Below are 25,233 nucleotides of genomic sequence, written 5' to 3'. Positions count from 1 at the left end.
TCTCACCTTTTTCCTCTAGATGTCAGTGTATTACCAACACAGGCTGAGAAATGACCCACTCACACTCGAGTCTTATTTCTTCTTGTGATGCTGGTTGTCTGTGCTGCTGGTGGCGGAGGTTGCGGGTTGAAGTTCCAAACATGAAGGCAGGAAGCTGGACGTTTTATTAGCAATATGTGTTTTATACAACAAACAATGTCCAATGGAAACCAAATAACTTTCAGTACAAATGTAGTAATTTTGGGTTTATTGTGTTTATTTTTATATTAAAATGTGGAATTTTCCAGACATGTCTTGTTTTTTTATTTATTATACATATTTAGTAAAAATGTAGTCAAAAACTAAGTTGAATGTTCAATGTTTTATTTGCTTTTTATCTAGTACACTTAGGAAATTTAACCAAAATGAAAATTTACATTCAGATTCATCAAATGCAAGAAAATCCCTCACATTGAGAGAAACATTGACAGTTCTGCAGACCTCCAGTGCTTTTTTTTTAAGTCCCAAAAACAGAATGGGCCAAGCAAAACTTCAAAAACAAGATAAAAACATTTGTCACATAGCCATTCAAATATGCAATGTCACTTTGATGCGTTCATGAAAGGACGGAGTGACACACGGGGACAAATGCTGCGTCCAAGCAGTTCAACTATAGATGACTTCAGATGAGCACAGTTCAGTGGCTCCACTCACCTTGCTCTGCAGGATTCACTCCCAAGTAAGGCCTCATTTAAGGCACACTTTAATTCAGAAGGCGCGAACGCCAGGCTCGAAGGCCGCGTCACACGAGCGCCGTATTGAAGCGCCGCCCCTTCATTGCCCCCCGGTAAAAGCTTCAGTGATACGGTTGAACCTGCTCATGTCCGTGAACATTCAGATGTAAGTCAAAGGCATGTATTGTGCTTTGGAGACGACGGTTGTGAGAGCTAAAACTATTGCCAGAAACTTCGCAAGAGAAGCAACCGGTGACGTGTGGTCCATCTGCAGCCTCACAGCAAGAGGTCAAGGTTGTTTGTGCTCCACCCGCTTCTGTCTGGTCCAACCATACAAGGAGGCCTTTGGTGACTTTAAATTTTCAGCTGTGAGTGGGCTACGTCCGCGAGGCTTCATGAAACAGTGTTGTCTTATTCAGAGCAGGGTAGGTGGCGCTTGATGATAAACTTAGTGAAATTGTTTCTCTAATCCAAAGACTTCAGAGCAGAGAGCGCCATCTAGTGGGCCCTGAACATGAGGACACTGTGTCATGAACCGTCTCGAGTGTTTTGGATGGCCGTGTTAATCTAGTCGCACTTGACTGACGGGCCTGGTTTGCACTGTGCGAGTGAGTGAGATGACTGAGTTCCACACCACAACTGCCCTCTGCTGTCCAACTGGATTTTCTCTATTCATGATGATATGTCACTGCGTATCCAATCATATCGCTCGATGTTGGGCAATAATATTGCATGAGAATCACAATATGAGCAGCTCAGCGGAGGTCTGCACTCGCTGAGTTCTATTCATGACGGACCATAGAAGTGTATTTAACCTCAGATGCACCCTATTTTTGTCAGTACAGTGAGAAGCCACGGATGAATGAATAAATATATATTCAACATTTCATTTAAATATTTAAAGACTTGACTTAAACGAGTGTTTTTGCCACCGCTGCATAAACATCACAGCCTGAATCGCTGCAGTCCATCAGGCTTAATGTGTAAGGACACTTTTCTTTTTTTTTATAAGTTCAGCGTCAGCGATGCCAAAAACGAAACAGATAAAGCGACGAGAGAAGAGGAAAAAAAACAAGGCAGCTAAATATGTGCTGGTGTTTTGAGTGAGGCTGTTTCCGCAGCAGTCTGTACAAAGTTTACACGAGCAGTTTAAAAATACTTCTCTCAGAGTGTAAAAATAACGGCGTGTACTCTATCAAATTCATGTCAAAGCCTCCACAGGTGGAGCAGTAAAAATATAGAAAGTTTTCTTCAGCGTGAGATCATCAGACACAAATCTGATTCCCTGCAAATCTGCGCGCACGTGTGTGTGTTCATTTGTTCACAGTCTCGTCTCTCTGTCTTTGTCCGACGTCTGTAGAGGGTCGAAATTTGAGATGACGAATTCTTCCTTTCGGAGGGCTTCGAGCTCTGCCCCTCCGTTAGCCAGCGCTCCGTGTCGGGTGCTTCTCTCCTCCTTCTTCAGCTGTCGGCTCAGCAGGATGAATCCTGGGATGCAGATGATGAAGGAGATGGTGCGGAGGCTGAGCGTCAGGCCCAGGTAGGCTATCCTGAGGGACCAGAGCAAAATGTTGGGCCTTTTTTTTCTCTCCCGTGAAACTGAAGAGTCCAACCTGTACGCCGTGGTGTTGTAGATCCGGCACGCTCCCAAGCCCCCGCACCTCTTCTGGCCCCATTTCAGACACGTGGTGTCAATGAGGGCTCCGAAATAGATGGGTGCTGGAATCCCCGCTGCAGGACGACACATCCGGACACGTCAGTGGGGTCGACGCATTAGTAAAATGTGAGGACTTACCGAGGGTCCGAGTCGCCAGGGCGTGGAATCCCAGAGCAAAAGACTTGAGCTGTGGTTTGATGCATCTGTGTGGAAGACATTGATATACAGATTAAATACAGGATATATATATATATATATATATATATATATATATATATATACACAGTATCATCTCCAACTCCAAAAGTTCAGCGCAAAGTGAGTGAAAGAAAATGTTTTGAACATTGCTCACTCAAATATCTTGTACACAACTGTAGATCATGTCAATGGTCTCCACTAGTGATGGGCCGATGAGGCTTCATGAAACAGTGTCCTTATTTGTCAGCAGGTGCCTCTGTTGGTTTAAAAATGAGGTGAGGTTTCACTGAAACGTTTGTTCAAATCAAAAGAGCAGAGAGCACCAGAATGTGGACACTGTTTCATGAAGCCTCGCCAGCCCATGACTAGTCTCCACCCTGTCTGCACTCTCTTCTTCTCCTCCCTGCAAACAAATCACTATATCATCAGCGAACATCATTGTCTATTGAAGACCGCAGCTACACTGCTGCGATGAGGAATCCTCACTGTCGTCACACATGTCCTTCTCCAACGTCTGTCGTGCTCTTCACATCCACACACACTTCCCTCAGGAACTCTGCTTTCCTCCACATGTTTAATGTTCTTGATCTTAATCTACTTACCTCTGCGTTTTGTTTGCCGATCAAACAGTGGATCGACAGCTCGCTGACATGCCAGTCACTTGGACTCACCCTCTCATAGAACAACACACACACACACACACACACACACACTCACACATATAACAAAAATGAAAAACCAAACTATTTTGGTCCCAATTCCCGACCAAGGATGGTGAGCTCCTATATCTCGCATCTGTCTGCAAACCAAATAATCGTGTTTCACAACCACAAACCGTTGTGTGCTACTTTAACTGTGACGTGGAGCGGAACGTAGCCAATGAAGCGGAGTTTTGACTTGTGCGACATAAGTGTGAAATCCGCCATCAGTTCGTGCAGGTGAACTTCAGTGGCACCAGCAGCCGACATGCTCCCGCCATTTAGTTAGTATGACGTTTCTCATGTGAGTCTTCCGTTTTCATGACGCGTGAGAGTTCAGACTCTGTGGAGCTGCTTCTCGCTCGGTGGTGAGGCACAAGCTTTACATCTTTAAACAAAAATACCAAACCAAATGTGTGTAAAATATGACGCAGCTGTTTAGATTGGTTGCTTGTGAAGGGGTTTGACACGACCTTGACAGGACAGCAGAACTGAGCTGCAGAGCTGCAGCATCAGGAGCTCAGGAACATTCCTGGGAGCTCAGCTGACTCCAGGAGCTCCTGTGTGCGAGAGGCGCATCACGCAGAACTGGTCCATTTCATTGAAACAGTTGTCACGTGCGCACTCCTTCAGCTGGCGGTGCTGTATGAGCGTCACAAAGAGCACGATCTCCTGCTGAGGACACTGCGTGCAACATCAGTCGGAACGTTACGGCGTGAAAACGTTTACACGCAATGTTCCTCTGGCTCTAGAACCAAAGAACTTAAGCATAATACCCGTCAGTAAACAGAACTAATCTGAATAACATTTGACCTTGAGATCAAATGACTGGCTACACGCACGTGCGACGCCTCCATCACCGAAGGAAGTCGACAGACAACTGACCTGATGAGGAGCATGTAGCCTGGTGTTCCTCCCAGAGAGATGATGAAGGAGGTGATGACGGAGAGAGCCAGGAAGTAGGGAAACACCCTGTCGCAGTCGTCCTTGTCATTGCACTGACCAGCTCTGGCGCTGAAGTTGCCCCTCACTCCCACACAGCTGCAGTTCCAGAAGACCTGAGGGGACACGAATGTGGCGTCAAGGTGGTCTTCAGGAGGCACCGGGAGAATCTCTCTCCCTCTCTCTCTGTGTGTGAAGGTAGAGGGATGTAAAGGTCACCCTTACCGTGCTCTTCCCTGATCCCGTGGAGGAGGTGCAGCCAGCCAGGCAGGGGGAAACGTACATGACCCCGTTCTCTCCGCACACAGGGTCCCAGTTGTTGGAGGAGCAGGAGCAGCCCGTGTTGCAGGCGCTGAACAGCGAATGTTTGTCGTAGGAGATCTCCTCAATCCTGAGCGGGAAACCAACATTGTTACTTGTGAATGTATGTAGCGGCAGCGTCCGCCACTCCAGGTCACTTCACCCTCCATGTGACCATATGCGACTCGCTGGCCACCTTTCGTCTTCATGAAAACATTGTTCTCTGCTCAATAAAGGCGTGTAAAACGACACTTTAAGTGAAGCAGCTTTTCATGCACAGTACACAAATGTAGAACATGCACTCCACGATGATTTAAGCTTTGAGTTAAGCTTTGTGTGTTGAGCTTAAAATAAAGTTCAAGCTTGGAATTTTGCATCACAATAATGTGTACCTTCATCTCTGGTTAAATCGTTCTACCTTCCATTGCAAGGGACACGTTTATTATTTTAAAACAGTGCCTTGTTTTTTATTAATATTCCTGTTCCTGCACATTGAAGGAATAATTTTGGAAAGGGAAAATGTTTATCATAATATTCTCAACAATGCTTTTCCCCAAAATATTAACTTCTTATTTAAAATAAATAAAATTGGTCAATTCTTTTCTTATTTTTATTTTTTATTACTTCTGTAACTAGATTTTAAACTCCATTAATGGCACCGGAGCTGAGTTAAATCACGATTAATGGCAAATTAATCACGTATTTTGTATCTGTTCTCAATGAAACTTAAAGGAAGATGTTGTCAACTAGTGATGGGTCAGTGAGGCTTCATGAAACAGTGTCCTTATTTTCAGAGCTCAGCCGGTGGCGCTGTTGGTTTCAACATGAGGTAAAGTTCCATTGAAACTGTGGTTCAAATCCACAGATTTTTGAGCAGAGAAATTGGGACACTGTTTCATGAAGCCTCATCAGCCCAGCACTATTGTCAACACAATTTCTGTGGCTCCTAATTTGACAGGTACAACATCGTGAGCTCTCATGGCCTCTTGTGTGATTGGGATTAAAATTCTATTGACCTAGATCAAAACAAATGGTTATTTTTGTCCTAACAAAACCAAGAGCCGGTGATGGTGACTGTCCCCCGGGGCCCTCACCGCGCTCACCTGTCATACGAAAGCGTGACCCCGGCCACCTTTGCGTTCTCGCAGCTCAAGGCGAAGAAGACCAGCGAGAGGATGTAGCCGATCAGGGACGTCCCGAAGGCGAACCTGGCTGCGGCCATGATGTTCAGCTTCAGCCGCTTCATCAGCAGACCCCCCGAAAACATCCCCAAAGCCACGGCCGGGATGTTGATCACACCTGGGAGCAGTCCAGCGAGAACACCCAGATCAAACGCACGTCACGTTCGGCCAGTGCAGCGCAAACCCAGCACCTCATTGCTCCAAAGTCTTCGTCCCAGTCACATAGCTGCTCTTCAATCTAAACCCCGCCGTTGATATTCAATTCTCTTTCATGTGTGGGCAGACGGGCTGCGGCCACATGCTAGGCCACGCTTTCTTTCATCTTTTCTCTAATTCATTTCACATGCAGCAGAAGACACAGCGTTCTGGGACGTTATGGTCTTAACTTATTACATGTGAATGTAACTGTAAGGAATTGATGTTGCTGACATCAGTACCGTAATTTCCAGACTATAGAGCGCACCGGATTATTAGCTGCACTGAAGTTAAGACGGAAAACAGATCTTGTTCATACGCAAGTCGCAGGTGCAGTGGTGGTGTCTGCGCTGTGGACAGGTCACTGGTGCACCCACTTAAAAACGCTTTTCTACACTGGATTAGAAAACAGTCCAGCATCGAGAGTGAGGAAATAGCAGAGACAAGCTGCGTAATACGGAGCGTCTTGATTTATCCATGCTGCTCTCACAATAGACAAGGTGCAACTCTCCATCCGGGACTCGAACCCGACTCGCTTGTGTTCACGTCAGACTTTTGAGCCAAACGCACTTGGTCTGGAGACACATCTTTTATTCTCATTAAAGCCCTCAAAATGCGCTGTTTTCGCCCGTGTGCCCAAAGTTCTGACACCACAGCCGGTGTCAGCAGCTGCTTCTCGATTCCAGACCTTCAGGAGATCCACTCTGTTGACGTGGCTGTGGACACCTGGGCAAAAACAGTGCATTTTTAGCACTTTGAGGGTAAATATAAAGCCTCTGATTTCATCGATTTCAGCCTGTAAAAATCCATATATTATCCACGCTGTTGAATAAGCTGTAGGGCTCAGACCACGGGGAAAAAAGTAGCAGCTTATAGTCTGGAAACTACGGTATAAGAAAACAGCTGTTAAAGGGTTGAAAAAAGAGGCTCAGCAACTTGTGAGACAGGTGTGAGAGCAGCCCAGCACCAGTCCCACCTCTGTATGTTTCTGCGACCCAGAATACACAAAGGAAACATTTGAAGTCATCCACGCGCGGGTGCCATACCCATCAGGAAGTTGGCCTTTGAAGCCGACTGCCTGAAGTGCTGCTCGATGTACTTGGGCTTGTAGGTCACCATCCCGATGAGAGAATTCAGCTGGATGATGGTCACGCACAGGTAGATGAGGTACACCGGGTGTCCCAGCAGGCTCCTCAGCGTGGGAATGAAGTCTGCGCAGAGGAACCCAGCAGCTGAGCCGTCTCGCTGAACCAACTCTGGCGCGGCACCTACCTTTGGCCATCTCTATGAAGCTGGTGTGCTCCTCCTCCGAATACTTGTGCTTCACCTGAGAAGCTTCCTTCGAGAAACCCTTCTGCCCTCCGGTTTCCGTGCTCCCTGCGGAGTCGTTCGGTATGGAGCGAGGCAGGAACCAAAAAGGGACAGCAGCCAGCAAGGTGATGACCCCGGCGATGAGGTAGCCCAGCCACCAGGCGCCCACCCAGCGGGAGTCCGCCGGAGTGATGGTGACGCTCTCTGCCAGGGACACGGTGACAAACACGGTCAGTGACACGCAGGAACTGTCAGAGTCGTGGGTGTCGCTGAGGAGTGTGAAGACTGAGGGAGGAGGACGGTAGTGACGGGCTGATGAGGCTTCATGAAACAGTGTCGATACTTGCAGAGCTCAGTAGGTGGCACCTTTGGTTCAAAGTGATCTTTGCAGCAGAAAGTGCCCTCTGAAAATGAGGACACTGTTTCATGAAGCCTCACCAGCCCATCACTAGAGAATGGCCTCTAGTGTCCTCGACTGACTTTGCGATGATAGAAACAGATGCTTGGAACGTCCCAGCACCTCACACCGCAATAGCACTGGGAAGAACCTTGACTATGAAAATATTTGTTGCAATCCACCTTTATATTCCTGTTTTTTCTTGGCCGCACCTTACAACACAAAGGTGTTTTCACTCAATTGAATTGCTCTTTGTCTCCACCTGCATTTGTCAACTACTTACTTGTACTCAACATAGAGGCCAAAGCACCACATGTGTCAGGAAGTGGACGTCTGAGAGATGTGCTGCAGACCTGTTGTTTCAACCTGTTTTTCCAACTGCGTTTTTTTTCACTGGTCCTGAATCATATACTAAGGTGTGGCTAGCATTTATTACAGTATATCATTTCACACGTCAATGAATGACTGACCGTCATCCGTGGCATGCAATATCCGAGCCACCTACGACTGTGAAGATCGTTCTCCAAGCCAGAACACTAGAGCGGCCTTAAGTCTCACAGCAAGACGCATCATTGAAATGACACCATTACGGTGTTTTTTTGTGTTTTTAAATGTGAAAATCTCGAGAGAAACATTATAATAACCTGGTTTCTCAGTCAGCTTATTAGCTATGTTGCGTCATAGCTGAAAGTGGGAGCGATGAAAACAAATGACCTTTGTGGTGTTATCGCCTCATGCTAAAGTTTTTATAAAATAAAATCTAACTCATATTCCGGCGTGACATCTGCTTGTTTCTTCCACATGATGCTTTTTGTAGACTGTATACTTGTATACTCCGGAGTGGCAACTTGTAATGCGGCACATTTCAAGCTCTCTTGGGCCACATAAAACAAAATGCTGGGCAATGTTTGGCCCCTGGGCCTCAGGTTTGACGCTGACACATAAATATGTAAAGAAAACTTCACCCAAGCTTTCTGAGCCGCTAACAAACGTCTTCTCACCACGAGTGTGAAGCTGGTGGCTAACAATTACTTAGCACGATTAGCAACGGCCAAACAGGAAGGAGGTGTTTTCAAGGCTCTCGTGAGTGTCCAGGTGTCAGTGCAGGGTCAAACAAAGCAGCTTTGGTGACCTTCCTCTCCTCAAACTCCATTCTTCCAGCGGCCTCTCACTACTTCTACTGTGACTCCCCCCTCTGCTGCACTCTTTCTGATTGTAAGTGGCTCTTCTCATTCACTTATGGATGGACCACCTGCTTGCTCCGCTCCAGATGGTCATCTATGTGGCTTCAGCGTCCGATAACATCTCGGTGCCACGAAACAGCCCCACACTGATGCGTATGAATCGTCTCCTGCAGCGCAGCCCACAGGCCGGACACTGTCGCTCAACTAGTCAGTTTGTCTGAAGAGAGTTTCAGTTTTAAACGCTGAAGTTCTTATGACTGTGACAACCATGTCATGATTTTCAAGCATAGGACCAAGTGGTTTGTGAGACACAAACAAATTCAAATCCCTTTTAGAAACAGACCCCTTCCATGCAAAACAGGCAGATTCGGTTGGACAAACCTCTGACTTGAAGAGAACTTCTCTTGGCTTATGTGGCGACAAGGTTTAACACCATACCAGCCCAAGAGGAATCAGCTGACCGAGCAGCTGATCCTGCAGCTTATTACAGGGAGCTCAAAGTGAGCCCAGCTTGACATCGTGGCCCCACTTTGGCTTATTCAACACAGAGAAGTGCTCCACAAGGCACTTGGAACCAGCCAGGGGTCAACAAGTCAGCCATTATCTTGCTGCCAGCGCTTATGAAACGTCATAAACCCCTGACTATATTAGAATAGAGCAGCTTTCATGGCCTTGTTTTTGATCGTTTTGAACTCGATATGAGAACAGTCATAGTGAGGGAATTCCAGTCACAATCTCAGAGCGATATATATTTGTAGACATGTTATCCGGTTTGAAATGGAGGAAAGTTTGTCAAGCCTGGTTTTAAGTCAAAAGATCTCACTTGTTATTTCAGCAAGGTGGAGGGACGATGCATCTAAAATGTGTTTTTTCACGTGTATCTAAAATCTGTCAATAGGTCAAGTGAAAAAACAACAAATTTAAAAGGCAAACCTTCTTGCTGAAATGTCACGTGACTATGAATTTTTACAGCACAGCGCTACTCACCCATTTTCACAAAGCCAATGTCCACATAGATCTTGGCACAGAGGGAGCCCAGCAGGTAGCCGAACACCGGGCCGATGACTGAAATGGTCTGCACGCAGCCTGCAGCACGCGACAAGTGCATCAATATCGAGGAAAAAAACAAAGACTTTGAGTCCTGATTCAACACAAAATAACCAGAAAAGCGCTGGGAAAGCACCCACCTCCACCGCGACATAACAAAAAAACACTGCATCACTTGCTCGTGATGAACAAAACAAATCCTCTCCTCATTACAGCTCAAAGTTTCAGACCGAACTCATATATATTTTTGTTCACGCTGAGGCCAGTGAGCTGTGGAGCGTCCACTTCCTTCAATGAAATATGTTTCTCACTAGCTCCATAACGGTGCCAGAATAAGGGTCTAATTAATCCGCATTGACCCCCTGCTGTTTCTGTGAAGTGATGCATGAATGTTACACATCGGGGTCAAACCTGCTGCCGTGCGATGTGAAGATTTGTTTTTCCTGCCTTGAATCTAGAACACGAGCCGTTCAGGGAGAGCGATGCGGACGAACACGGCACACAAACACCGGCGCCTTTGCTCGATACGACGTTTCTCACCGACATAAAGAGCCGCGTTTTCTTCACTTGCGAAATCGTCGATGTAAGAGATCCCGAGAGGCTGGACCGGGGTCTCCCCGATTCCACGCAGGACGTTCCCCAGTAGGACGTAGAGCCACAGGGAGAGGTGGGAGTCCCCCTCACAGCCTGGGGGAAGGAACCAGGCTCAGATGAAGCTTGAAGATGTCGCATTCATGACGGATTCTGTTTGTTTGTGCACCTCTTGATGGCACTTGAGGCGCTGGTTGGCTTTGCGTCGGGCCTGCTGTCGAACCCACTTGACATGGAGAGGTGCTGAGGGTCGAGTTAGCAGCCCACGGGGTTGATGTTTCATATTCGTAACTGTGCGGAGATACAAGAGCAGCAGCAGAACAGGAATCACCATTCATCTATTATGGCACCAACACAGCGAAAGCAGCACAGAAAACTTGGACTCTTGGTCCAGTTGCTGAAGGACATGAGTCGAGGTGAAGAGGACAGTGCAGGCGGGGGGAGAGACCACTGTCTCACACACAGCAGGGGCTGTAATAGTGGCCAGTTAAGTGAAGGTTTGTCTCTTGAGTGACTGGTAAACGGATTAGCAGACTCCTATCATGAGTCTGAAACGCCTCCACCAATATGGTTTTCTATGACTCACCGTCCGATGACAAAGTGAGGCAAAGCAATGATGAAGGTGCCGATGGACATCAGCACGCAGCCGACTGCGATGATCTTTGGTCGGTGGAGTTTTGCACCAAAATAGCTGACAAACGCTATCACCAGCAAGTTGCCTGCAGAGAGAGAGAGTCAGAGGTGAGTCAGATCAACGTGACAGGTCGATCCAGTTTCATAAGTGACAGGCTGGTGAGGCTTCATGAAACAGTGTCGCTACTTTCAGAGCTCAGTAGGTGGCGCTTGTGGAGAAATGATGATGTTTGAGAGTAATTGTTTCTCAAATCCAAAGTCTTTAGATCCCAGTGCCATCTAGTGGGCTCTGAACATTAGCACGCTGTTTCATGAAGCCTTATGGAGACATCACTAGGACGGACGGACAGACAGACAGACAGATAAAGATAGATAGATAGACAGACAGACAGACAGACAGACAGACAGATAGATAGATAGATAGATAGATAGATAGATAGATAGACAGACAGACAGACAGACAGACAGACAGACAGGTAGATAGATAGATAGATAGATAGATAGATAGATAGACAGACAGACAGGCAGATAGATAGATAGATAGATAGATAGATAGACAGACAGACAGACAGATAGATAGACAGACAGATAGATAGATAGATAGATAGATAGATAGATAGATAGATAGATAGATAGATAGATAGATAGACAGACAGACAGACAGACAGACAGACAGACAGACAGACAGATAGATAGATAGATAGATATAATACGAAGGTTCATGTATAACATACATTCCTTCATGCATTAAATCTACATATATGAGATAAATATTTCCTTTGACAGGTAAAAGCAAATCTCATTTCCAACATGACAGTGAGTCAGGTCCATGATCCAACAGTTAGTCAGAAATTGCGCAGCACAAACCTGTCGGCACCAATCAGATGGACCCTACTGGGACCTCAGCTGAATCAGAATTCAACATCAGCACGAAGGCCCTCTCGCTTGTATCCAATTATCCTTCGCTCATTTCTCCTTTCCCCTATTCTGCTTCAGGTTTTTTTTTTCCAGCCACATGTCTCTGCCTCTTAGTTGCCCAGGCAACGGGCCTATAGGAAAAGCCTGTTGCCTGAGCCTCATGAGAGAATGAGCACTTCACAGGAGATGGAGGCAGGAGAGGTGAGAGATCCGTGGTGTTTGAGCCCAACTGGCTGCACAACAACTGTTCAGTCTATCACAGCTAAAATATCCCTCCTTCAAACTGTAAATATTGATCTGAATTTTTGTACCAAAGTGGTTTATAAGCAGCAGCTCCTCACACAGTGAAAGCGGATGGAACTCAGGCACTCTATCGATCTCAAGTACGACATGCTGTGTGAGGCTCATGGATTGGAAGTTATTATTGGATACATCGTGACACGTAAGTTCGGAAGTTAGAATTTGACAGAAATTGAAGGGGAAAGGGGGCGTGGCTTGATCGGTCTTGTGCTGTGTACGTCCACATATCTAACAGGCAGCAGGTTGTCAGCGAACCAGACATAAAATTCTGTTCCTTTTTCAACAGATAATCTGATCCAGATATTCAGGTACAAACTTCTACCTGGTCCAGAACCTCTTACGCAATTCACCACTCTCATTGTCAGGATTGGAACGACACGATGCGTGTCTTGACCCTGAGTCTCCCATGAGATCAGACTCAGACTGAGATCAGTCTGTTGAAGCCAGAGAATTCTGGTGTCCTGTCTCGCCCGACGTGGCCTGGGATGTAGTCCAGGAGCAGGATCAGGACCGGACACTGAGTGAATGAGCTGAATGGGCTTCATTCTGGGGCGAGCCCATGTGGCTCCACCGTCCGGACGTCTCTGGACAACCAGTCGGAAGCAGCCTTCACGTGGCTTCCTCACCGCGCCGCCCTCGACTCACATCACATCTCATGGGTCTGCTGTGATTTTCTATCGATTTCGCGGAAGTTCACTTTAAGTCGGAAGTCGTTTCAGGAGCAGGAATAATCACCTATTCAACAGGAAGTTCAGGTCACCAACATTGGAGGGATTGGAATTTGTGTTCCTTCCTGGCGGAAGCTTTAGTGCCCAAACCAGCTCCACGCTGCAAGTGCATACCTGAGCCTGCTGCCATGTAGTTCCCATAAGCACATGCAACATTTGCAACTTTTTTTTGTCCTTGGTGCTTTCTTCAGGTGAGACAACTAGATTTAGGGTGCCACTTTGAGAGCGAGAAGGAAGACAGCAGACCAAAACAACTCAAACTCTCACTACAAAGTGGTGGAAAATAGCTAAATAATAACTAAAATACATGTCAAGTCTTCTAAACAGTTTATAATAGACACTGAAAATAAGGCCTGTGCGACAGGTTGTGCCTCATTAGAAAATTGAATCAGCGGCGACGCAGCTGGGAAACTCAATTCAGCCAGCAGCACATGCCACACCAGGTGTTGTGGAAATATTTGCGGCAGAAATTCTGCGACCTTTCAAATGACAAATCAGAACAAACATTCATTCACATTCTCTGTCCTTCCTCTGTCCAAATGAATGAATCCCTTCTATTCCTTCTTTCACAAGCAGCACGGAGGAGAAGAAAAGGCACTGCACACCTCCGTGACCTGAGCAGAATAAAGGCCCGGGCCGTGGGTGGAGGTCAGACTCACCGATCTCAAAGCTTCCGTCAATGACGCCGATGAGGTAACTGGGGATGTCGAAGCGTCTCTCCAGCTGAGTTATTGTGCTCTTCATGTAACTTCCTGACAGAGCCTTGGCAAAGTAGGCGAAGGACAAAGCCACCAGAAACATCTGGGAGAGAAATAAGAAAAGAAGAGGAAAAAGATGAGGACGGTGGCTTCACATTACGACGAGACATGTCACTGAAGGATCTGGAGCTGCATCATCACTCAGCGGATATATATATATATATATATATCTCTAGAGAGAGAGAGAGAGAGAGAGAGAGTTTCCACTACTCTGAATGGACTTGAAATTCTTATAAAATTGAAATTCTTAAATATTTTCAAGACATTAAAAGAGCTTTAGTTTAAATGAGGTGATATAAAATCTTGAATACCGTTTAAATGCATGTATGGGTCCATCATTGGTTTCACTAAGATACCAAATTCATACAAATTGAAAAATGTGGCGTCTTGTGGCAAATAGAATCACAGTTTAATCGTATAAGAATATTAGAATTATATATATATATACTTTTTTTTTCATGGCAAAATGTTTAAAATATGTCACCTATATGTGAGATAGAAGACTCCTAAGACAGGGGGCGACAGTGAGGGAGGCGGAGCAGAGGAAAGATCTTGCACATGTGTGATTGTGAACTAAGCAGAGGAGCCATGTTGGTGATGGTGGAAATGATAAAAAAGTGAAGGAAAACTACTTCAAAATCTCGGCAAAGCCCAGGCTTGATAAAGACTGTGAAGTGACTTGAGTAAAACCTGCAGTTTGTCTCGTTCTGGAATAAGATTTGGCCTTGAAATCTGCTCCGGTGACCCAAGTAAGTGTCGTTTGTTCCTCTCACCAGCTGCTGATCTTTTCCTCATAAACACTCCAAGTCTTCCAGTTGCCAGCTACAGTGAACACACGGCTGATGGAAATGGTTATTGTACCGGCTGTTGGCAGGTTTTGTGTTTTCTCATTTTGATTTGGACTCCATTCATTGATACCGGCACAACAACTTGAATGTATGTGGTGGGTTTGAATGTAAAAGTAATACACTGAACTGACAGAGCAGTTCACAGGCTGCTGGATATTTCTTGTAAACACTGAAGTCTGTGCTTGTTAAGACTCTGCTCCATCAAAACGAACTGTGTTTGGCTTGCAACTTCCACTCTGTTTTGAATGCCAGCTCTCGGATTCATTTTTGACTTTTGATATCAGAAGTATAGTCCACAGATGCTACAAATGGTGAGAACATTAGTCATGCAATTTTGTGTTTTGTGTCACTTCTGCGTTGATTCCCAGCTCAAGGCTAAGGTGCTATTTCAGTCATTGCATCTTGAGTTTCAGACTTGCATGGGACAATAGTCTCTGATAATATTGCAACCAACTGGCTGCTGCATTTGAGACCAACACTGAGTTATTACAAACAGGGTTTTTCATTCTTTCATTGTGGTGACATTACGATGAAAGGGACCGAGGCCGAGGTCGGCGGCTCATCGGTGCTCACTCACGGAGCCAATCAGCACGCAGGATTCTGGAGAGGCTGTTGACCGTTGCTACAAGTCAGTAGAGGCCAGGGATCGCTGGAATGTTAGCAAACCCATGAGTGCAGTGGATTTGGGTTTAGATCTTTGGTTTTATCATCAGTCTTATCGCTAGGCTCAGTCAGCCCCGTGACTCCAGCAGAGCATGAGCAATGAAACGAGGATGAGGTGAACAATATTTCTCTTTCAGGTCCTTGACATTTTGTTCAGTTTTATTTTGACTTTTATTTGGTTTTATCCCGATTTTACATGTATTTTTGAGGCCGATTTGCACGTCTTTTCTCAGTGCAACCTAAACTGCTTGGGGTGGAGGGTGTCTGACTCACTCAGTGTTTGGCAAACCGTTGACCTTCTGTGGCAGAATTGTTCTTCGAGTTCAGGGGAGTTTACAGATAAATCTTTAATATTCAGATTGCTTCATAACATTAGCTCTGATGTGAGTGTTTTCATTTTGATACTCCACAAGTGTCAATAAAGGTTTTCTTTAGTGCAGTGCGCACTCTTTGGTCAGAGGAAAAAACAAACTCTGGGACTGGGACGGTGAGTGGACGAGTCAGAGGGTTTAAAAAAGAGACGACTCAAAGTTGTGTTTTTGACCGGCTTGTTAGCTGGGTGAAGGTGCGACAGGAAGATTGTGACCTGAGTGCAGCGTGTAGGCGGCAGTGAAAGTGACAGAGATGATCCATACAATCTAACATGGTCATAACACCCAACCCCACTATGACCTGCATTTTCGTCTCATACATCACTGTGTTTGTATGAGAAAGAAATAACTCGAGTTTCACTGAAAGATCAGCATGTGTCACCGATGACGGCCTCGGGAGTCCGCTTCATTCATTTTCCACAGATTATTCCCGGGTCACAGGGGTCCGTCCCCGGCTTCTGGAGGCAAGGCAACCACTCACCGACACGTGAGCAGGTTCAAGCCATCAACCTCATGAACCCCAGGCAGAAAAAGGCCCCACCTTCTGATCATAACTCCGTGGAAGTCCAGCGCTTCTGTCAACTCTATTGTGCTGGTAGCACAAGCTAGTAACCTGCATGCGGCTGGTGTTGTGAGCCGAGAGTGTGCAAGCTTCCGTACTGAGCGAGCATGTGACCTCTCCTCTCACACACGCGCACACACACGCCCGCCCACACACATCAGCACCGGTCCCTGACAGCAGCCCACTCAAACCTCCCCTCAAGACACTGCGTTTCACCTACTTTCAGCGTGGAGCACGGCGCCGGACTGGCTCCTCTGGCGGCCGCCTGGCCTCGTCCGTTCTCCTGCGCGTGACTTTGCTCCGATCCCGCTTCCATCGTCCAGAAGTGCTGCTTTGTCTGCGGTGAAGTCGACTACCACGTAACGCAGTGATGCATGCGACCCTGCAAATGGATAATTCAAGCATGTGACCCACTTCTTATGCTCAGCACAAGACAGAAACATGGCTGCAGACGCCGGCACAGCAGATCGCTGGCTGGCATGCAAACATCTGACGGGGAAAGCTGTGCGCGTCGCTCACACGCTTCATAATGTCACGATTATAAATGCCGCTCCTCATTAGGAGCCACAAGGAAAAGCATTACATCACAAGCTGAACAATGTTCCCACTATAGCGACTTGAGTTAGTGGCAGGAGTCATGTGAACAAAGAGGTTGCTCCGCGACTCCACGCCTCAGGGCTGCTTGAAATACATACGCACCACGTGAAATGATGCTTTGGGCAAAAGTAAACATCAGAGGACTCTGCTGCCAAGTATAAGATCAGACAGGAACAAAGGAGGTAGAAGTGACTTTCTGCTGATCCACAAGGTTTGAGATGGTGTGAGCAGAGAGCTTGGTCATGTGACATGGCTTCAGGAGGGGAGGATTGTGTTGTGTGAACTATATATTGAATTATGGACATTTACATTTAATATATATGGTACATGACTGAATCAAATGATGGAGCCACACATACATTTAAACAACAAAATATTGTATTTTGCATCGGTTTGACAGTAGCACAATAAATCACCATGGTGTCTATATTCAGGTTTTCATATCACCTTATTTAAACTAAAGCTCTTTTCATGTCTTGAAGATATTTGGATAAGAATTCCAATGTTATAAGAATTTCAAGTCCATTCAGAGCAGTGGAAACCCTCGACACTGTGTAGTGAAAAACCTCCCTGAACCAAAGCAAACAGCTGCTTTTGTTTGCTTTGGTTCAGGGAGGATTCCTCCATGTTTGTTGTTGTTGTTCTCATCCTAGCTGCCACGTGTCTGGTGCATCAGTGGGATCAGTGGAGCAGGAACTCCTGCACTGACAAAGGTTCCCTGTGGTCTGGAGAGCACACTGTTAAATTAAATTAAATTAAATTAAATTAAATTAAATTAAATTAAATTAAATTAAATTAAATTAAATATTTTAATGCGTTTTTGGTTGTAATTAATTCATCATAATTAACTTGTTAAAGTCCCACCACTAATATATATATATGTGTGTGTGTGTGTGTGTGTGTGTGTGTGTGTGTGTGTGTGTGTGTGTGTGTGTGTGTGTGTGTGTGTGTGCTTCTATCTTTGTGAGAACCTCTATGTTTTTAAATCAACAGAGTGAGGACATTTTTGCAAAAGTAAGGACATTTTGGCAGGTCCTCACTTTCTCAAGTTGAGGGTAAAAACTATAAAACAACTCTATTATTATGGGGTTTTAGTTTGGTTAAGAGCAAAGTTTGAGTTGAGCCGTGTGTTTTGGATGGTTAGGTTCAGGGTGAGAGGCTGGGGAAAGGGTTATGTCAATGTCCTGACTAAGATAGGAAGACAAGCGTGTGTGCGTCAAAACACTTGACAAATCCTTGTGAGGACAGCATGACATTGTGGGGACATTTGGCCGGACCCCACAAGGTTCAAACTTCAAAATAACTGGGTCAATATGACTGTGTTTCCGTTTGGTTCAGAGTCCTGGTTAAGGTTCGGGTGAGCTGTGTGTATTGGAGGGTTAGGTTCAGGGTGAGAGGCTGGGGAAAGGGTGATGTCAATGTCCTGACTAAGATAGGAAGACAAGCGTGTGTGCGTCAAAACACTTGACAAATCCTTGTGAGGACAGCATGACATTGTGGGGACATTTGGCTGGACCCCACAAGGTTCAAACTTCAAAATAACTGGGTCAATATGACTGTTTCAGTTTGGTTCAGAGTCCTGGTTAAGGTTCGGGTGAGCCGTGTGTATTGGAGGGTTAGGTTCAGGGTGAGAGGCTGGGGAAAGGGTGATGGCACTGAGAAACCTCACAATGTCCCCACAAGGACAGAAATGCAAACTCTGCCTCCTGACTCCTCCCCATGAGCAGCTCTGACTCACTGGTCCTGTCCTTCCCAGCCACCAATGACAACCGTCTGATTCCTCCTGTCTGAGCTCATCAAACACCGCAGAGAGTCTCAGGCTCTTGACACCTGCAAAACTTCATCAAACGCTGCTCGTCTTTCAAGCATCCGCCTTCCTTTGCAGCTCACTTCAAAAGACTGGATCGATCCTGACTTGGCTCTACGCGGCTCATTAGCCATGTCAAATGGCGTCTAAAGCACGAAAACGGGTCAAAGGACCTGGAGCTGGAGCGTAGCACCAGGCAGAAGCTCCTCTAGAGACGTGTCACCGCGTCGTCCTAGTGATAGGTGATAACTGCATTTATCAGTCGCCAGCAGCCATGGACTCATGAGGCTTCATGAAACACTGCCCTCATTTTCAGAGCCCACTGGATGGCACTCTCTGCTCTAACGCCTTTGGATTAGAAAAACCCTTTCAATGCAACATCACATTAGCGTTGAACAGAGAGCGCCACCTACTGAGCTCTGAGAATAAGGGCATTGTTTCATGAAGCCTCATCAGCACGTCACTAGGATCAATACCACTTTTTCACATCCGATATGAGTATCGGTCGACACCATTGCAATATGCCGTCAACTTTTCACTTAAAAAGTTGTTAATCATAGAAGTGAACTGCTTCACACCGGGACTGAAAAACACCACGGCGTTGGCTTTATGTACATGCGATGCTTTGAACAGCATAAATAGAAGTGAACGTGACAAAAACACTGGGCTGCACACCACGTAAGACCACACAGACATTACATCAAGTCAGTTGAGGACATTTGGGCTCATGACTCTTGAAACCTATCCCCTTCCCCGGACACTTTCATCAAGGTCAGATCCAGGCTGACACATCATCTACCGACCAGCCGACTAGTCGACCATCCAAACCAGTCTGTAGATGCAGCCATATGAGTGAGAGGCTGAGGGGTCAGACAGTTTGGACGCGGAGAGACGGTGAACGTCATGTTGGATGAAGAAGAGGATGAAGAGATGGAGGTGAAAGAGGAAGAGAAAGACGAGCACTGAGGTGAAGGAGGGCTGTGAGAGAGAGGACAGGAAGAAGATCGGGGGGACCAAGCCAACCACAAAGATATTCCACTCATTATTTCAGATGAAAACATCTTCCTTAAATCATGCAGAACACAATGAAGGAGTGATGTGGTCGAGCACAGGAGCCACGCCCAACACACAGTCCACCTCTCTGTCCGGGACGCGTGCGTCCTCACCGCTGTCCCACAGCCCAGGCTGCAGAAGACGGAGCCCAGCTCAGGCTCAGCCTGCCGCTGACACACATCTGTGCTTCGCATTGCAAGTGGACGATGTGATGGGTGATTCACACCATTCCAGTCAGAAAAGTCATGAGAGTCCACACTAATGGCTGGAATGGAAGGTTCTGGTTTCTCTGGTAACAAGAAGATCAATGCCCAAAAATGTTCTTTGTCAATCCTCGTCACGCACCAGTGGAAGTCTGAGGCTGCAGCTTGTCGTCTATGGCAAAGAACGAGATGCTTTTAGATGGCGACGGCTACAGCAACACACATGCACACTGGCTGGCCAATAGGGGGCGCTGGGACGCCTCATAGTGCCAACAAACACATCATTTCTTTATAGAAACATTTCGTACTTTTCAGAAATCACTGCTGTTTTGTTTAACAGAGGTGCCTATAGTACTTTCTGATATACTGCTTCCTGTTCAACATATGTCTATAGTACTTTCTGATATACTGCTTCCTGTTCAACATATGCCTATAGTACTTTCTGATATACTGCTTCCTGCTCAAGATATGCCTATAGTACTTTCTGATATACTGCTTCCTGCTCAAGATATGCCTATAGTACTTTCTGTGATACTGCTTCCTGCTCAACATATGCCTATAGTACTTTCTGTGATACTGCTTCCTGCTCAACATATGCCTATAGTACTTTCTGTGATACTGCTTCCTGTTCAACATGTTGTCTATAGTACTTTCTGTGATACTGCTTCCTGTTCAACATATGCCTATAGTACTTTCTGATATACTGCTTCCTGTTCAACATATGTCTATAGTACTTTCTGATATGCTGCTTCCTGTTCAACATATGCCTATAGCACTTTCTGATGTACTGCTTCCTGTTCAACATATGTATATAGTACTTTCTGATATACTGCTTCCTGTTCAACATATGCCTATAGTACTTTCTGATATGCTGCTTCCTGTTCAACATATGTCTATAGTACTTTCTGATATACTGCTTCCTGTTCAACATATGCCTATAGTACTTTCTGATATACTGCTTCCTGCTCAAGATATGCCTATAGTACTTTCTGATATACTGCTTCCTGCTCAACATATGCCTATAGTACTTTCTGTGATACTGCTTCCTGTTCAACATGTTGTCTATAGTACTTTCTGTGATACTGCTTCCTGTTCAACATATGCCTATAGTACTTTCTGATATACTGCTTCCTGTTCAACATATGTCTATAGTACTTTCTGATATGCTGCTTCCTGTTCAACATATGCCTATAGCACTTTCTGATGTACTGCTTCCTGTTCAACATATGTATATAGTACTTTCTGATATACTGCTTCCTGTTCAACATGTTGTCTATAGTACTTTCTGTGATACTGCTTCCTGTTCAACATATGCCTATAGTACTTTCTGTGATACTGCTTCCTGTTCAACATGTTGTCTATAGTACTTTCTGTGATACTGCTTCCTGTTCAACATATGTCTATAGTACTTTCTGTGATACTGCTTCCTGCTCAACATGTTGTCTATAGTACTTTCTGATATACTGCTTCCTGTTCAACATGTTGTCTATAGTACTTTCTGATGTACTGCTTCCTGTTCAACACAAGTTCAGTAACTACTCTTCAAACACTACTTTTCTCATCTTGAAACAGGAAGGATGCTGCCTGGTCGCCCCGTGTCTAAGGTCCTTGTCTATAAACCTGCAGTCCAGGCTCAAACACAGCGCGAGTCTAGAAGTGAATATTTCCTGTTGAGACACCACGTGTTTGTTTATTTGGACCAAATAGCTTGCTGAATTTGACATTACATGCTTTAGAGTACTTCAGAGTCTTGAGTGATCTCGGCCCCAACCAAAGTTACGACCATACATTCATTTGATACCGATCACTCCTCAAAAGGAGGAGCTGCGTTGCTCGACCTCGGACCTGTGTCGGGTCATATCACTCTTTTATGACCTCGAGAGGATCCAGTGCAACATTGCGTGAGACCTACTAACTCATCCTGGCATCTTCTCACCCAGAATAATAATGGCTGTTCCTCTTCATCAGAGGCACCTGCCTGGTAACACACACTGCTGTTCAACCAATCACAAGGCAGCGACCAAATCTATTTCAGATGCGCTGAGGGCGACTCACCAGGGGTCAAAGGGAGCCTCAGGATGAGGAGGCCCGGGAGGGAACGTGGCTCTCCATGCAGCCAGGTCAGTGACCCACACCTGTTGTCTGTTCCTGCCCACCGGGACGCTCTCCTGTCCTAATAATGAGGGACGCAGCGCCACCGATGCCCGACGCCAAACATTTAGAGGCACCTCTCTGGAGGTCCAGCAATATGAAAATAAAAATACAGAGTGGGTCTCCTCGTCTCAGCAGCTGCAGGACAGTTGTGAGCAGCGTACTGCGTCACGTAACCTGGGATCAAAGCCGCTGCAACATTGGACCTCAACAGGCTCTCGCATGATGGAACGACACACGTCGGCATGACGTCCATCCGGAAGGCTACCGTCACTCAAGAGCCGGAGGTTCGATTTGCTCGGTTGCTAAGCTCCACTATGTGCTATGTGCTGATTTAACTGAGCCCGGAGCTCATTAGCAAGGTGTGTCGAGCAAAGGCGATCAGGTCACCACAGTCCTTTCAAGGGAAGGAGACTGCGACTGAAACAAGGCCGTAAGGAGATTTGAGTCAATATCAACAAGGCTCTGTAAACACTTGACATAAAAAGAGTTTGGAATTTAGGCTCGGCCCTCCTCGTTTATTTATCCAGGCAGGAACTAAATAGATGGATCAATATGTTATAGTGGTTTTTTTCTCCCTCATGTTTGTGTATAAAATGACATGGAGCGATAAATGTTTACACCATACGTTTCCACTTCATTTTCTCTAAACTGAAAAAGCATGAGCAAACTCATGGGTTATGATGGAATAATAATACTGTTATTACATGCAAAGGACGTCCTGGACCCGAGTCTTTATATATAAATATTTGGGATCCTGTTTATCATCAGAGTAATGTTCAAATAAAAGCACAATCTTGGCGAGTAATATTTTTCTCCCCAATAGTTCAGAATGAAGTGAAGCTCAGTTGTTTGACTGATGGCTGTGTGGATAGTGGCTCTTCACGTTTAACCCCATCTCGAGTCAGTTGTGACCTGCTCTGTCTGGGATGAGGAACCTGACCTGCAGACCTGGCTGCCTGAATGTTTATGGTCTGTGGAACCCTGCTGAAGCTGACGCGCAGAACCCAGTCTGATCTATATCAATACAATTACAGGAGTCCAGTTCTTTCAAATCACTTTCTGTGTGTTTGGCGACAGGAAATGCCCGACGTGAAATTGGATTATCTTGCACGCGGAAACAGGCACGAGGAACACGGTGTTCCTCCAAAACGAGACACCGACCTGCGCGTCCGCGGAACTCGGCGGAGGGATGGATGGTCCGCAGCGTGAGCTCAGCCTCCTCAGCCGGCGCCGGGCAAACTTCTCATGACCTGAGCCGCTGATGCCAGACGACGGTGACCGAGCCTGAATGGTGCCCTGCTCATTTCCGGCAGCACTTTCTCTGTCGGTCACTGGAGGGGAGAGCCATCTCCGTCACTTGGCGACGTCCAGTCGGCAGATGTGAAAGTGCCCGCGCTGCCTCCCGGTCTGCGACGGCAGGTCCCTCCCCCCTCCCTCCTCCCCCTTCCTCCTCCTCCCTCCCCCCTCCTTACATTCATCTGACCTTTTAATAAAATCAACATCGTCACACGGGCGCTGTGTATGCGCCACTGGTTTATTTAACAAGGTATAGCGCGTGTGCCCTGCGCGTCTCATCCAGTTTCCTTCTCCCATGCGAGTCACTTCTTAGTCTGCGACTCAGTGAAGATCAGTCATGTCCCAAGTGCAGTCAGCTCCACTGACATATTGATATACATCTGACTCACCCAGGTTCAGGGGCAAAGCTGCCTCTGCGGAGAGGAATGCACTCCTGTTTCCTCCCACCGTCCACAGTCATTTCTTGCTTATTACTCAAGGACAGGGTCCGACTCGTCGCTCCACTGGAAGCACGATAACTTACAGTAATAGCTCTTGTCGCTGTCGACAAGATTAGTTTTATTTTGGTTTTGCAGCGGAGAAAATTCCAGAGTCAGAGATGAGTACGGCACAGGAAGGAAAGTCTAGGACCTGGAACAAGAACCTCATCCTTTCATACTCGAAAGATGCCGTGCGGCCTGCTGGGGCTTCGCCGAAACAACATCTTGTGTTCTTGTTTTCATTCATTTTAAATCCGCTATGTCGATAGATATATTCCATGAATACTTGGATCTGTGTTCTGGAGTTCACGGGCTGAGTGTTGAGGTCCAGGATGGAACATCAGTGCCAGCGAGCCAGTCTGACGGGATACCACCGTCACCCGCTGCATTCACACGGCAGGAGAGACCAGGGATATCAGCCAGTTTCCTCAGAGCAGAATGCTCCTGCAATACAGTCAATCCTGGTCTCAACATCGAGGTTTCAGATGCTAGCTAGCATGCAGCGTGAGTTGAGGCGCCAGGCGAGATCGGGCCTATGCTCTCTGGTGAAACAACCACATAACCCCCCCGGAATGGCAAATGGTGGCGGGTGTACTGCGGATACGCCACCACCGGTGTAGGTACCAGATCTGTCCAAATACTGAGTATTTTTATTGCCTATCTTAAAGTATCTTTGGAGATGTGTGATTTTTGTGCGATATGAAATTAAAAACAAAGCTCCATACTTGTCAGCCAAGTTCCTCAGACCACAGAGAAGACATCAACTTTCGATCCGATGACAAACAGTGGATTTTGTGGGAAAAAAATCCATTATTTAAATTTTTCTGGATCATTAAAACATAAAAAAAAATGTCGGATGTGACGCCATCATCCCGCGGGAGGGAGGACACATTTGGTAAGCGGACAGATTTGGTCCCTACACCAGCTTGTGTCATGACGGAGAGGCCCCTAGAACCTTCTCGAGCCACCGACCACCTCATTTGTAGGATGCACCACGTGACAGTCCAGTACCACGGAGAAGAACAAGAAAGGTGGAACCCACCGCACCGATGTAGCACTGCATGCTAACAAGGTGACACTGCTCAGATACATCGCGATATATCTCATTGACATTCCTGTATCGGGACACGTATTGCATCACCAGATTCCAGCCAATACACCGCCCCACTTCCTGCGGCGGAGAAACGTTAGCTTTAGCTAGAAAACGTCATCATCACAAACAGGAATGAAAAAGCTCGCGCCGTTCAAACAGTTTATCTTCCAAGGATGTTGCTCTGGCAGGTCTGTCCATGGTTTGTGCGGCGTGTTTCAGGGACTGACCCCTCACCCAGAAACACAGAAACCAAAGAGCCAGGGCTCACCTTCTTCTCAACCTGCTTTTAGGAGCGTCTCTCCACTTTTTGCTTGTGACCAAACCGCGGCACCACGTCACTTCAATTCACTCACTTC

At 46.3% G+C, this 25,233-nt stretch overlaps 1 protein-coding gene across 2 annotated transcripts; it reads right to left on the bottom strand.

Annotated features, from left to right (window-relative positions):
• Positions 1 to 134: 134 nt before the first annotated feature.
• On the bottom strand, positions 135 to 23,375 carry LOC128763685 (solute carrier organic anion transporter family member 1C1-like). Of its 2 annotated transcripts, XM_053872765.1 has the most exons (15): positions 23,171 to 23,375; positions 16,416 to 16,577; positions 13,653 to 13,794; positions 11,001 to 11,133; positions 10,584 to 10,705; positions 10,364 to 10,510; positions 9,764 to 9,862; positions 7,157 to 7,399; positions 6,931 to 7,095; positions 5,612 to 5,807; positions 4,434 to 4,599; positions 4,152 to 4,324; positions 2,509 to 2,573; positions 2,327 to 2,444; positions 135 to 2,263 (listed from the first exon to the last, which is right to left on the bottom strand). In XM_053872765.1, the coding sequence occupies exons 2-15, from the start codon at positions 16,509 to 16,511 to the stop codon at positions 2,035 to 2,037; spliced, it is 2,094 nt and encodes a 697-aa protein (XP_053728740.1). In that variant the 5' UTR covers positions 16,512 to 16,577; positions 23,171 to 23,375; the 3' UTR covers positions 135 to 2,034. The 2 variants fall into 2 exon arrangements, with proteins under 2 accessions (XP_053728740.1, XP_053728741.1); XM_053872766.1 differs by lacking the exon at positions 9,764 to 9,862.
• Positions 23,376 to 25,233: the final 1,858 nt, after the last annotated feature.

Source organism: Synchiropus splendidus, chromosome 8, assembly GCF_027744825.2.
Source record: "Synchiropus splendidus isolate RoL2022-P1 chromosome 8, RoL_Sspl_1.0, whole genome shotgun sequence".
In the NCBI taxonomy this organism is placed as follows: Eukaryota; Metazoa; Chordata; class Actinopteri; order Syngnathiformes; family Callionymidae; genus Synchiropus; species Synchiropus splendidus.
This window is presented reverse-complemented; position numbering and strand designations above follow the sequence as displayed.